The sequence below is a fragment of the Procambarus clarkii genome, chromosome 31 (genome assembly GCF_040958095.1).
Source record: "Procambarus clarkii isolate CNS0578487 chromosome 31, FALCON_Pclarkii_2.0, whole genome shotgun sequence".
NCBI lineage: Eukaryota > Metazoa > Arthropoda > Malacostraca > Decapoda > Cambaridae > Procambarus > Procambarus clarkii.
In genome coordinates, this window is record NC_091180.1 from 10,023,651 (window position 1) to 10,038,022 (window position 14,372).

The 14,372-nt window shown below is 42.1% G+C and overlaps 1 protein-coding gene across 1 annotated transcript; it reads left to right on the plus strand.

The window, feature by feature from the left end:
* The first annotated feature begins 11,569 nt into the window (after window positions 1-11,569).
* On the plus strand, window positions 11,570-14,012 carry LOC138370133 (uncharacterized). Its single transcript, XM_069334122.1, has 2 exons — window positions 11,570-12,682; window positions 13,959-14,012. The coding sequence occupies exons 1-2, from the start codon at window positions 11,570-11,572 to the stop codon at window positions 14,010-14,012; spliced, it is 1,167 nt and encodes a 388-aa protein (XP_069190223.1).
* Window positions 14,013-14,372: the final 360 nt, after the last annotated feature.

A 14,372-nucleotide genomic window follows, 5' to 3' on the forward strand; every position in this document is an offset into this window, starting at 1 on the left:
TGCAACTGAAAACTGCACACATCAGAAGTGACTCGAACCCAGACGGACAGGAGCACAATGCAACTGGTGTTCATGGTACCTTATCCACTTGACCATCAATGACCGTACCAAAGATGATGATATCTGAGGCAATTTGACCACCGTCCCGATGGCACTTTAATGGTAATCTTCTTGAGGTTATCTTGAGATGATTTCGGGGCTTATTTTTTTTAGTGTCCCCGTGGCCCGGTCCTCGACCAGGCCTCCACCCCCAGGAAGCAGCCCGTGACAGTTGACTAACACCCAGGTACCTATTTACTGCTAGGTAACAGGGGTGAAAGAAACTCTGCCCATTGTTTCTCGCCGGCGCCCGGGATTGAACCCAGGACCACAGGATCACAAGTCCATCGTGCTGTCCGCTCGGCCGACCGGCTCTTAGGCACAGTTATTTCATCAAATCACCTCATTTTGTTGGGCCACGTGAGCAACACAAATGCAAACAAGCTTGAATGGTCTCCAAGCATATATGCAACTGAAAGCTCCACAACCCAGAAGTGACTTGAACCCAGACCGCGAGGAGCACAATGCAACTGGTGTACATGTTTAGGGCTTCGATCCCTCTGACTAGTGCTCTTGTCTCTTAGTTTAATTGGAAGAGGAGTTCTCCAATTGTCATCTTTGAATGAGGTGAAGAAAAAGAAATAAATAACTGTTGAATGTATTACACCTATTATAAAATTTACACAACGTTTCGAACCTATATGGTTCATTCTCAAGTGATAAGAAAATACAAGGCGTGTTAGACTTATACCAATAAGGGGTCAGGTGAAGACAAGTAGACTTATACAAATGGATCAAGAATAAGGCAAGAAGAAGGGAAAAGGAAAGGCATAAAAGAAAAAGGCGAAAATAGGAGACAAAGCACATACAAAGTTTAATCACGTATAGTAGGCCTAGTATGTTGAGCAGTGTCTTCTATGTTGAAATCTTCATTTTCTGGTCTTGTTCCTACTCTCATGGCGGATAAAGTGAATATTTCCGTAATTGGAGTATTTATGGTGGTTTGTTCTATTTTTATGTGGATTGCTTCAAGAATTTGTAATCTTATTACATCTTGGGTTTTGTCTATTATACAAGTGTTTTTATTCAACATTTCTCTTGTTAGGGTCATGTCATGGGCTCGTCTCTTGTGATTTTTGGGGGCACCTGATTGAAGATGACAGGTCAAACGCCTCGTCAGCCTGGTCGACGTAATACCTATGTACTTAGATTGACGGCTACTTCCTTCATGGGGGGGGGGGCAGGTGTAGTACTTCCTTCATTGGGGGGGGGGGGCAGGTGTAGTACTTCCTTCATGGGGGGGGGCAGGTGTAGTACTTCCTTCATTGGGGGGGGCAGGTGTAGTACTTCCTTCATGGGGGGGGGGCAGGTGTAGTACTTCCTTCATGGGGGGGCAGGTGTAGTACTTCCTTCATGGGGGGGGCAGGTGTAGTACTTCCTTCATTGGGGGGGGGGGCAGGTGTAGTACTTCCTTCATGGGGGGGGCAGGTGTAGTACTTCCTTCATGGGGGGGGGGGGCAGGTGTAGTACTTCCTTCATGGGGGGGGGGGCAGGTGTAGTACTTCCTTCATGGGGGGGGCAGGTGTAGTACTTCCTTCATTGGGGGGGGGCAGGTGTAGTACTTCCTTCATTGGGGGGGGGCAGGTGTAGTACTTCCTTCATGGGGGGGGGCAGGTGTAGTACTTCCTTCATGGGGGGGCAGGTGTAGTACTTCCTTCATGGGGGGGGCAGGTGTAGTACTTCCTTCATGGGGGGGGCAGGTGTAGTACTTCCTTCATGGGGGGGCAGGTGTAGTACTTCCTTCATGGGGGGGGCAGGTGTAGTACTTCCTTCATGGGGGGGGCAGGTGTAGTACTTCCTTCATGGGGGGGGGGCATGTGTAGTACTTCCTTCATGGGGGGGGGCAGGTGTAGTACTTCCTTCATGGGGGGGGGGGCAGGTGTAGTACTTCCTTCATGGGGGGGGGGCAGGTGTAGTACTTCCTTCATGGGGGGGGCAGGTGTAGTACTTCCTTCATGGGGGGGGGCAGGTGTAGTACTTCCTTCATGGGGGGGGGGCAGGTGTAGTACTTCCTTCATGGGGGGGGGCAGGTGTAGTACTTCCTTCATGGGGGGGGGGCAGGTGTAGTACTTCCTTCATGGGGGGGGCAGGTGTAGTACTTCCTTCATGGGGGGGGGGGGGCAGGTGTAGTACTTCCTTCATGGGGGGGGGGGCAGGTGTAGTACTTCCTTCATGGGGGGGGGGCAGGTGTAGTACTTCCTTCATGGGGGGGGGGGGCAGGTGTAGTACTTCCTTCATGGGGGGGGGGCAGGTGTAGTACTTCCTTCATGGGGGGGGGGCAGGTGTAGTACTTCCTTCATGGGGGGGGGGGGCAGGTGTAGTACTTCCTTCATGGGGGGGGGGCAGGTGTAGTACTTCCTTCATGGGGGGGGGGCAGGTGTAGTACTTCCTTCATGGGGGGGGGCAGGTGTAGTACTTCCTTCATGGGGGGGGGCAGGTGTAGTACTTCCTTCATGGGGGGGGCAGGTGTAGTACTTCCTTCATGGGGGGGGGCAGGTGTAGTACTTCCTTCATGGGGGGGGCAGGTGTAGTACTTCCTTCATGGGGGGGGCAGGTGTAGTACTTCCTTCATGGGGGGGGGCAGGTGTAGTACTTCCTTCATGGGGGGGGGGCAGGTGTAGTACTTCCTTCATGGGGGGGGGCAGGTGTAGTACTTCCTTCATGGGGGGGGGGCAGGTGTAGTACTTCCTTCATGGGGGGGGGGGCAGGTGTAGTACTTCCTTCATGGGGGGGGGGCAGGTGTAGTACTTCCTTCATGGGGGGGGGGGCAGGTGTAGTACTTCCTTCATGGGGGGGGGGGGGGCAGGTGTAGTACTTCCTTCATGGGGGGGGGGCAGGTGTAGTACTTCCTTCATGGGGGGGGCAGGTGTAGTACTTCCTTCATGGGGGGGGGCAGGTGTAGTACTTCCTTCATGGGGGGGGCAGGTGTAGTACTTCCTTCATGGGGGGGGGCAGGTGTAGTACTTCCTTCATGGGGGGGGGCAGGTGTAGTACTTCCTTCATGGGGGGGGGGGGCAGGTGTAGTACTTCCTTCATGGGGGGGGGGGGGCAGGTGTAGTACTTCCTTCATGGGGGGGGGGGCAGGTGTAGTACTTCCTTCATGGGGGGGGGGGCAGGTGTAGTACTTCCTTCATGGGGGGGGGCAGGTGTAGTACTTCCTTCATTGGGGGGGGGGGCAGGTGTAGTACTTCCTTCATTGGGGGGGGCAGGTGTAGTACTTCCTTCATGGGGGGGGGCAGGTGTAGTACTTCCTTCATGGGGGGGGGGGGCAGGTGTAGTACTTCCTTCATGGGGGGGGGGGGGCAGGTGTAGTACTTCCTTCATGGGGGGGGGCAGGTGTAGTACTTCCTTCATGGGGGGGGGGGGGCAGGTGTAGTACTTCCTTCATGGGGGGGGGGCAGGTGTAGTACTTCCTTCATGGGGGGGGGCAGGTGTAGTACTTCCTTCATGGGGGGGGGCAGGTGTAGTACTTCCTTCATTGGGGGGGGGCAGGTGTAGTACTTCCTTCATTGGGGGGGGCAGGTGTAGTACTTCCTTCATGGGGGGGGGCAGGTGTAGTACTTCCTTCAATGGGGGGGGGGGCAGGTGTAGTACTTCCTTCATGGGGGGGGGGGGCAGGTGTAGTACTTCCTTCATGGGGGGGGGCAGGTGTAGTACTTCCTTCATGGGGGGGGGGCAGGTGTAGTACTTCCTTCATGGGGGGGGGGCAGGTGTAGTACTTCCTTCATGGGGGGGGGGGGCAGGTGTAGTACTTCCTTCATGGGGGGGGGGCAGGTGTAGTACTTCCTTCATGGGGGGGGGGGGCAGGTGTAGTACTTCCTTCATGGGGGGGGGGCAGGTGTAGTACTTCCTTCATGGGGGGGGGCAGGTGTACAAATATAGCACGTTTGACTGCTATAAAGGTTTCTCCGTTGGCTTCAGGCTGTTTTTAATAAGGAGGTCGGTAGTCTTCTTTGTTTTAAGGGACATTATTAGGTTCACGTTTTATTACGAGTTAGGCCTTTAACTCCTTTACGGATTATTTTCTTCACAATTCGTTCTTCTTTTTTATGTTCACTGTACATGGTTGATTTAAAGGTAATATTAGAGTTCCGGTAAGGTAAGAGTTGAGCGTAGACAATGGTTCAGCTAAGACAATGGTTCAGCTAAGACAAGGGTTCAGCTAAGACAATGGTTCAGCTAAGACAATGGTTCAGCTAAGACAATGGTTCAGCTAAGACAATGGTTCAGCTAAGACAATGGTTCAGCTACGTCAATGGTTCAGCTAAGACAATGGTTCAGCTACGTCAATGGTTCAGCTAAGACAATGGTTCACCTAAGACAATGGTTCAGCTAAGACAATGGTTCAGCTAAGACAATGGTTCAGCTACGTCAATGGTTCAGCTAAGACAATGGTTCAGCTACGTCAATGGTTCAGCTAAGACAATGGTTCACCTAAGACAATGGTTCAGCTAAGACAATGGTTCAGCTAAGACAATGGTTCAGCCAAGACAATGGTTCAGTTAAGATAAGGGATATGTTGGAAATTTCCAACACTTAAATACTAACAACTAGTACGTTAAGATGTAATTCTTGTACTAGGCATTATATTTTACTAACACTACTAACCAGTAGTAAAGCAAAATTAATTTAATTTAATTAAGGTATCGTACCGCCGGCTTTCTCCCAAGAATAATGGCTGTATTGCGTCAGCCAACCAGCCAGAGATAATTTCTACTTATTTGTGAATAGAATTAAATTCCGTCTAATATAGTATTCTTTATTAAGAATTATCCACTGGCTATAGATTCACTTACAGTTAATTAATATCTCATCGTTTACTGGAAATAATTTATATAGCTGTAATCAGCTGATCCGGTAAATAAAGTGACAAGCTAAATTTCCACTCTAAATATTTCTCATTCATTTAGAATCATCTAAATTAATTGACTTGCACTACGAGAAATAAAATGTTGCTTTATAAAACCCCTTATTATGACGTAAATATTTGTCAACAACACCTCCATCCATTCGGAACTCTGTTTGAAATATTGCAAATTATACCCGGAATACTAGCATTGGCGCGAGTGTGCATGCGCCATGGGATGGAGGGGGAGAGGGGATTCACCATCTTATCAACTTGGTATCTGGGTGTTCTGGAGCTGCCCAACAACAATCGATCTAATCTGAGAGCAATCCTACTTCTACGAGCTTCTGATCGATGGTGCCGCTTTCCCAACATACGAACACCACGTTCGGCAGTAATGTATTATCTAGGTTTGTAATAATGGCCATTATTCACAGATCTATTTAATGTGCTGTCGTTATGTAGCCGGCAATACAATAAACCCAAGTAAGTGCTGATCTTACCCTCCAATTTCTTTAGATTATTCAATTAAATGCACGAATACCAGCTTTGGAGTGGAAATTACATAAGATTTGCCTTTCATTGTGGAATTAAAATCGAGAGAGATGTGTTTCTGCATCCATGATCACGTGCTCCAAGGAATAGCTAACTTGGACTGGAATAAACGTGTTGTAGAGGCTGGACGCGATCTACGATCATCCACGGCAGCTAAGCCTTTTCCAGTATTCCTATTGTACATAGGTATTTATCACTATTGATAATCAAATTATTATCTATATATATATATTATTTCATTAATAGATGTGCATTAACATCTCAATATTTCAACCCCCCCCCCCTCCCCCCCAAAAAAAAATATGTGCAAGGATTAGATCTAAAATTAATATTAATTAATTTTCAAATTCATTTATTTAGATTTATTTGATTTCATTCATACATTTATTATAGGAGATCCATAAGTCACTGGTTCTCTAATTCTATAATATATATTATTTGGTCCTTTGAACATTTAATATTGTTGTATTGTAGATCTAAATTCCCCACATATATTTATGTTCCTTCGAACCAGATCTTGTCTGAGATCCAACAAGGAATCAGTTTAAATTCAGAAATATTTCATGGTCCAGTACATCAAATTAAATTACTGGTCCTATATAATCCTACAATTCAACTAACCAATTACTAACCCTGATCATATTATACTCCTAATTAAGCAGTATTGTCAGGTATTAGGCTATATATTCATTATTATTTATGGCCGTCAGTAGACCGCCACACACATATACTATAGCCTAACCCAATTATTTACACATTAATTTACTAGGCTGAAATCTAATGTTTAAAGTGCCATTAGAGGGTCATAGCCAGCTACATACAATACTTACACCTATACTCTGCACAGAAGTGAGAATATTTAGGTCATCAGAAGCAACAGTTCATAAATTTTATAACTATCTTGTATTAATGCATGCATTAGATTGGCCACACCACTTAACCATTATATATCTTGGTGGTAATGATATCCAACCAACTCGGCACCCAGCTGAAGTCATAAATAATCTCAGAAACATTATTAATTCCTTTAAGGAAAATAATAGCACTGTTGTTTTCACATTAGTGGAACCTCGCCAACCGAGGAGTAGTAATCGTTGGGGAGCGAGTCCTGAGTATTATCAACATGCAGCAAAATACATTAAATTTCGGCCGAGGAAAAGAGTGAGGCTGGATGCCACATACATTCACTTTACTGCAAGACCATATTGTGAATACTTGGCTCCGGACGGAGTACACCTGTCACGAGAGTCTAGGGCATATGTGGTCAATAAACTAAGTAATACCATTAATCACCACAGGAGATTGTGGCTAGAAAGCCAACCTTAACTGTATATAGTTAAATTTCTTATAAGTGTATTTCTTATAAGTGTATTTCTTATAAGTATTTCTTATAAGTGTATTTCTTATAAGTATTTCTTATAATATATTTCTATCCTAAACTATTATTAGTTACTGTATTAGGTAGGATTAATACCAAACTAGTACTGTGCTAAATAGCACTGATTAATTACTATTATCTTTACACAAAATGTGTATTTATTTTATTGTATTTCTTAGTATACACCTTTGAGTGCTACTTGGTGTCACTATACTAACGGAAGGTGATAATGATGAGTTAACCCTAGGTACAATCATAGTGGCAACCAATTAATACTCAAATTTAGCTATTTCGTGTTTTGGTAGGTAAGCTAACCTCCAGACAAGGTAGAATCACGTGGCCTAATCAAGGAATATATTAGGCTATTATCAAGATACTTGCAACTAAATGAACAAGTATTCAAGTTACAACAGTTACAGCTATTCGAGCCCTACAAAGCTTGAATATATAGTCACAATGGCTACTCCCGAAAAATTGAAGAGATCACTGATAGGCCTTAAAGGTCATCTTACAAGATTGCTCAATAAGTCAGAGAACTTATATAAAGCAACACCAGTTGATTACCATTAACTTGAAATTTCTCTAATTATCTCCAACCGTAAATTTGAACAAGTCAAGACTATGGTTGAGTCTTATCTCAGTGTGTTGAATAATAGTGACACTGATCCTGATGAAATAGACCAAGTCATAGCAGAAACATCTCAGTATGAAGGATACACCCAAGATAAATTTAATCTTCTACTTAATAATTTAGTAGATACACATAAAGTAACTCCGAATGTCACTGTATCTCAACACAGTACAGTACAAGCAGAGGCATGTTTACCATCTTTGGACTTGCCCACATTTGTTGGACTGGATGAAGAAAATTGGGATACATTTTGGACTTCATTTAATGCACATATACATTCTAGAGCCTCTATAGATAAGGTAACTCAATTTTCTTATCTTGAAAGTCTCCTCAGAGGGGGAAGCTAAGAAGGTTATAGCTAATGTATCTCTTGCAGATAATAATTATGATGTAGCTATACAACTGTTGGAAGTTAATTACTGCAAACAAGAATTGAGTGTAGCTAATCTATTTTATCAACTAGTGGATATAATTCCACCTCGTAACCGACCAGACTCCCCTCAAAACTTCAGGTTGGAAGTAGAGTCCCTTGTGAAAGCATTAGGTACCAAAGTAAATGTATCAGCTTCAGAATGGTCGTTAAAATTACTCCTTCAGTTGAAACTTCCTCGAAACATTCTAGCAGAAATCTGCTCTCATTACAAGACTGAGATCCTTTCTCTTGATCAGATATTTGAGGGAATGAGAATTACTGTCAATAGGCTAAAGACTCATTATAAAATTAAATCTGAACCTAAACAGCCTAATATTGAGAATTCAGTAAAGACCAAATTACCTTCGGTAAAGTCAAATAAATACAAATCTAAATCAACAACTCCCACTTCAAGAGTTAATAGGAGTAACATAGGTACTTATACTGTGAATCCCTCTAACACTGTAGTTAATATGCCTACTAAGACGACTAATCCTACAGGAGAGAGAAATTGTTTGTTCTGTCATCAGGAACATTTAACCTACAAATGTAGTACCTACTGAGACCATAATTCCAGAATTAAATGTCTTCAAGAATTACGCACATACACATGATCCTCATAATTCTACAGTTGTCTTCCATGTGTGCAACAAGTGCCACAAGAGTCGACATCATTACACACTGTGTGGAGAAACATGAACGAAGTCTCAAAATCGTCAAGTGGAACCAAGTACTTCCACCACTGTGCAATATTTCAAAGTACATCAAGAAGTAAATGTGCTTGCTACTAAGTCAGATAATATTACTACGTTACCTGCAGCTCAGCTAAGGTTAACCAATAAGAAATCAAGTATCACTACTCGCGGTCTTTTCGACCAAGGTTCTCAGAAAACGTTTATTACACAACATCTGGTTGATCAGTTGAAACTAAAAACCTTGTGTCAAGTGAAACTCAACATTTCAGAATTTTTGACTAACACCGGACCTTGTGACTACAAGGTTGTTATAATTTTGGTACAATTGGGAGGCTATGCTAGCCCAGTACAGGCCATAGTTGTTGACAAAATTCCATCTGACATATGTTTCTGGTCTAGGGAATAGGGCTAAACTTATTAAACGTAATGGGATGAAGTTGGCTGATTACAAAATAAATTCTGACCGTCTCCCTGTTGTAGGTATACTTGTAGGGGCAGATTATTATTACAAATTTATAACTGGATGCACCAAGCAACACGAAATGAATTTTTGCCGTCAGCTGGAGGCAAATTGCTTACCGGACCAATGCTACCCCAGAAAATTTCTACACCAATAAATAATCAACAATTCAACTCAATAATGGTTGCGTGACTAGGCTTGGAAGTCACCACTCCAATTCAGAGACATGGCTTTGATCCAACCCATATATAAATTATGGGATTTAGATACTTTAGGCATTGTGCCTGAACAACTGAATCCAGACGACACTTGGACTTATCAACAGTAACTTAACTCAGTTATTTATAGAGATAATCAATACTAGGTTAAATTGCCATGGAAATTAAATCATCCACAGTTACCAGAAAATCACTTCATGGCATTAAATCAATTAAAGTCACAGGTAGCTAGATTAATCAAGCAACCTGATAAACTGTAATTGTATCATGATTTAATACAACAACAATTTGCCAACAAATTTATTGAAGTAGTTAAACATGATGATACTAAGGAAGGACATTACCTGCCTCACCACGCTATCCTGAAAGATTCGGTTACTACACCTGTTAGAATTGTATTTAACTGTAGTGAAAAGGTGAAGGCAAATAGTGTGTCACTCAATGATTGCCTACAAACTGGCCCGAGTCTAACTCAATGACATATTATTACGGTTTCAATTAGGACCTTACGCCTATACGGCCGACATTAGTAAGGCTTTCTTAAGAGTAGGTCTACAAGAAGAAGACCGTAATTTCACCAAGTTTCTCTGGCTGAATGATCCTAATAGTGAAATTATAACCTATAGATTTGCATCAGTCTTATTCGGAGCTACTTCTTCACCATTTTTGCTTCAAGCAATATCAGACACACATTTGAAGAAATCTGATGGTCCATACAAGACTGAAATTAGCAATAATATATACGTTGACAACTTCCAGGGAACTACAAGTAACAAATCAAAATTAATTGAAATTTTTCATGAGGCTAATCGCGAGTTACTGGGATCTAATATGCCTCTACAGTTGTGGGCTTCAAATAATAAGCAGATAAAATAAAATAATAGAAAGTAAATTTTCAGGGTACAAAGTACCACACAATTTAAAGGTGACATGGAAAGGAATACTTCCACTGATGAGCTAAATATTAAATGAGTGGAAACTAATAATTCTCCCTGAACCATGAGAAAATTATTGTCTTTTGTCAGTAAGCCATTTGACCCTTTAAGCTTACTTAGCCCCATACACATTCGCTGTCCTGGCACGCATGCTGCAAACTTTAGAGGTCACTTTCCCAGCGAGCGCTCGATGACACCGAAATGTGTATACTCATTTTAGTTTTCTCACCTTAATTCTCATGCTACGTCGTTTGTTTTGGTATCATTGTGTTTGCAATTAAATTCCCTGCAGGTATATATGCATATAATGTCCAAAAGCCAAAAGCATGACTCCCCACAGCAAAGCCTAAAGTTGCCCGTGAACGAGCACCAATTTGCACACAGCGGCCTAATGTCTATACTCGTTCAGTTTGATAACATCAATTTTCGTCTTACGTCTTTCATTTTGGTATCAAATTATCGCAATATAAAGGCGCGTATGTTACAACTAGTCCTGCAATAATAGAGCAATATCTGGAATTTTACCAAATATTGTAAGTTTGGACGCTCATCATCGCAAAATTATTTATATCTTACCAGTGTTCTGACATAAATATTCATGTTATATCTTTCATTTTAGTATCAAATTGTTCACAATTAAAAGGTGCGCATTTTAAAACTAATCCCATAATAATAGCACAATAAATAGAATTTTACCAAATATTTTAAAATTTTACAAAAAATGTATTTATAATCTTACAAGTGTTCTGACATCAAGTTTCATGATACATCTGTCATTTTGGTATCAAATTGTGCGCAATTTAAAGGCGCTCATTTTGAAACTATTCCAAAATTGATCGGATACAAATTGAATTTTATACAAATATTTTAATGTTGGACGCAAATGATGTCACGAGATAAGACTCAGCAGAATAATTGGTGATGCATTATGTGTCACGAGATAAGGAAAGTGTTATTAATTAATGGTAAACTCCTCATGCAGGAGTGCTAGCAAACCAACATAAGGTTGGGATGATCCATTGCCTAATTACTTGCAAGATAAATGGCAGCAATTCACGACAGATTTAAATATACTTAGTACTCTAAAATTCCCTCTTAATGCTTTAGGACTAAAACAACCCACTAATTTGCACATGTTTTGCGATGCCTCAGGCAAAGCATATGGCGCAGTAGCCTATTTAGTAAACACAAGGCAATCAATGTTACTTCTAAAGCTAGGGTGGCCCCCAATCAAGAAAAGGTCACTGCCCCAAATGTATTTACCAGCTTTGTTAGTAGGTGTTCGATTGGCTCATTACCTGACCAAGACACTCAATAATATTCACTTTGGTGAGATAGTAATGTGGTCAGACAACGAGGCAATCTTACAATGGGTAAAGAGCAATAACAACAAAACTCTTTACGTTAGTAATAGAGTTAAAGAAATTAGAGAATTGTCAGCTGAATATAAATTGAGACAGTTCCCTGCCAAGGACAATCCGGCTGACTACCTCTCTCGAGGATTAACTTTGAGACAACTAGTAAAAACCGAGATGTGGTTTAAAGGACTCCATTGGCTGGTCAGTGGTCAGTGGTCTCAACAAAAGCCAGAAGTCATAGTGACCAATATCACTGTCCGCACTGAGAAACCGAAACCCCCTCGAATTTTAGCTATTGATCCTAATCACTATTCTAGCTTAAGTAAATTACTAGGGGTTACCCAAGTAATCTTTGCTTTCCTTAACAAGATGGGAATCAAATACCAATTCCCTAGTCCAATTAAATATTGGGTCAAGCAAGCCCAGATGGAGATCTATGGGAGAAATTATGAACGTCTCTCTGAGAAACTAGTAAGGTCTTTAGGCATATGGTTTGACTCTGACAATTACAACATCTTAAGATGTGGAGGACGTCTGCAACATGCAGAAATTGATTTGGAAGTAAAGAATCCCATGCTTCTTCTTCGTCACCACATCATTAGCCAACTCATAGTCGTACATTGTAATGAACATGGCACATTACATGGAGGAGTGTTAGACACACTCGTTGATTTACGACAGAAGTTTTGGCTTCCTCAAGGTCGCCAAACTGTCAAATCTATTATTAAATCTTGTGTGATCTGCCAGAGGTATGACGCTCGAGCGTGTCCTTACCCAGGACCTCCACCGTTACCCAAAGAACGAGTCGTAGACCTTCGTCCCTTTGAGACCACTGGGGTAGATTATACAGAACCTCTTATTTTAACAGGCACTCCGCACAAGGTTCCGGTGAAAGCCTATAATTGCCTCTTTACGTGTGCAACTACAAGAGGTGTACATTTAAAAGTAATTTCTGACATGAGTGCAGAAGCTTTCCAACAAGCCTTTCGAAGGTTTGCAGCACGTCGATCTTTTCCCAAATTGATGATCTCTGATAATAGGTCCAATTTTGTGGCAGGAGAAGCTTGCTTAAGAGAAATATGGAATCTTCCAGAGGTATGTGCAGTCTTAAAACAAAGACAGTGCCACTGGAAATTTATACCTCCTAGAGCACCGTGGCAGAGAGGATTTTACGAATCCTCCCTGCCTAAAAAGTTTTACGAATCCCTAAAAATGGGATTTTTATGTTCCCATAAGGACTTAGTTTCTCATCTGTTTCACAGACACGGGACATCCGTTACGTACATACTAACGTACTAATTTACTAACATAATAAATATAACTTCTGGAAGAGTAATAGGTCTGTCAGTACTGAATCATGAAATGCGACCCGCAATTTCTCGCCCCGGAGTTATGTTGGAAATTTCCAACACGTAAATATTAACACCTAATATGTTAAGATGTAATTCTTGTACTAGATATTATATTTTACTAACAGTACTAACCAGTAGGGTAGCGAAATTAAATTCATTTAATTAAAGCATAGTACCCCCTGATTTCTCCCTAGAATAATGGCCGTGTTGCATCAGCCAGTCAGCCACAGGGATAATTTCCACTTATTTGTGAATCAAATTAAATTCAGTCTAATATAGTATTCTTTATTAATTAAGAATTATCGGTTGGGTATAGATTCACTTCAAGTTAATTAATATTTAATTGTTTACTGGAAATAATTTATACAGCTGCGATCAGCTGATCCGGTAAATAAAGCGACAAGCTAAATTTCCACTCGAAATATTTCTCGTTCATTTAACGTCATCTAAATAAATTGACTTGCATTACGAGACATTAAACATTGTTTTATAAAACCCCTTATTATAACGCAAATATTTGTCAACCACACCTCCATCCATTCGGAACTCTGTTTGAAATATTACATATTATACACGGAATACTAGCAATGGTGCGAGTGCACATGCGCCACAGAATGAAGGGGAAGAGGGGATTCGCCATCTAATCAACTTGGTATCTGGGTATTCTGGAGCTGCCCAACAACAATCGATCTAATCTGAGAGCATCCGTGCTTCTGCGAGCTTCTGATCGAGGATGCAGCTTTCCCAACTCACGAACACCACGTTCGGCAGTAATGTATTATCTAGATTTTGTAATAATGGCCATTATTCGCAGATCTATTTATTATGCTGTCGTTATGTAGCTGCCAATACAATAAACCCACCTAAAGTGCTGATCTTACCCCTTAATTTCTTTAGATTATTCGATTAAATGCACAAATACCAGGTTTGGAGAATAAATTACATAAGATTTGCCTTTCAGCGTGGAATTAAAACCAAGTGAGACGTGTTTCTGCATCCATGATCACGTGTTCCCACAGATAGCTTACATGGAGTGGAGTAAACATGTTGTAGAGGCTGGACGCGACCTATGATCATCCGTGGCAGCCAGTATTGGTATGGCGGCGTCCGTGGTTCCAGTATTCCAATTGTAGATAGCTATTTATCATTACTGATAATCAAATTATTATCTATATATATTATGTCACTAGCAGTGCCTGGCCACGCATTGCTGTGGCTCAGTAACGCATGTGCGTTGCTGAGCCACAGCAACCTTTCCTGTCCCCCAGTCCTCCCCACCATTCCCCTCCTCACCCGTCTCCTCAGACTTCCAACCATTCCCCCCTCCACCATCCCCTCTTCTTTCCCACCACTCCCCTGTCCCCTCGTCATCCCCACTCCCTCATCCGATGCCTGTCCAAATGGTCTGATGTTCCCATCAGAAAATTGGGAAC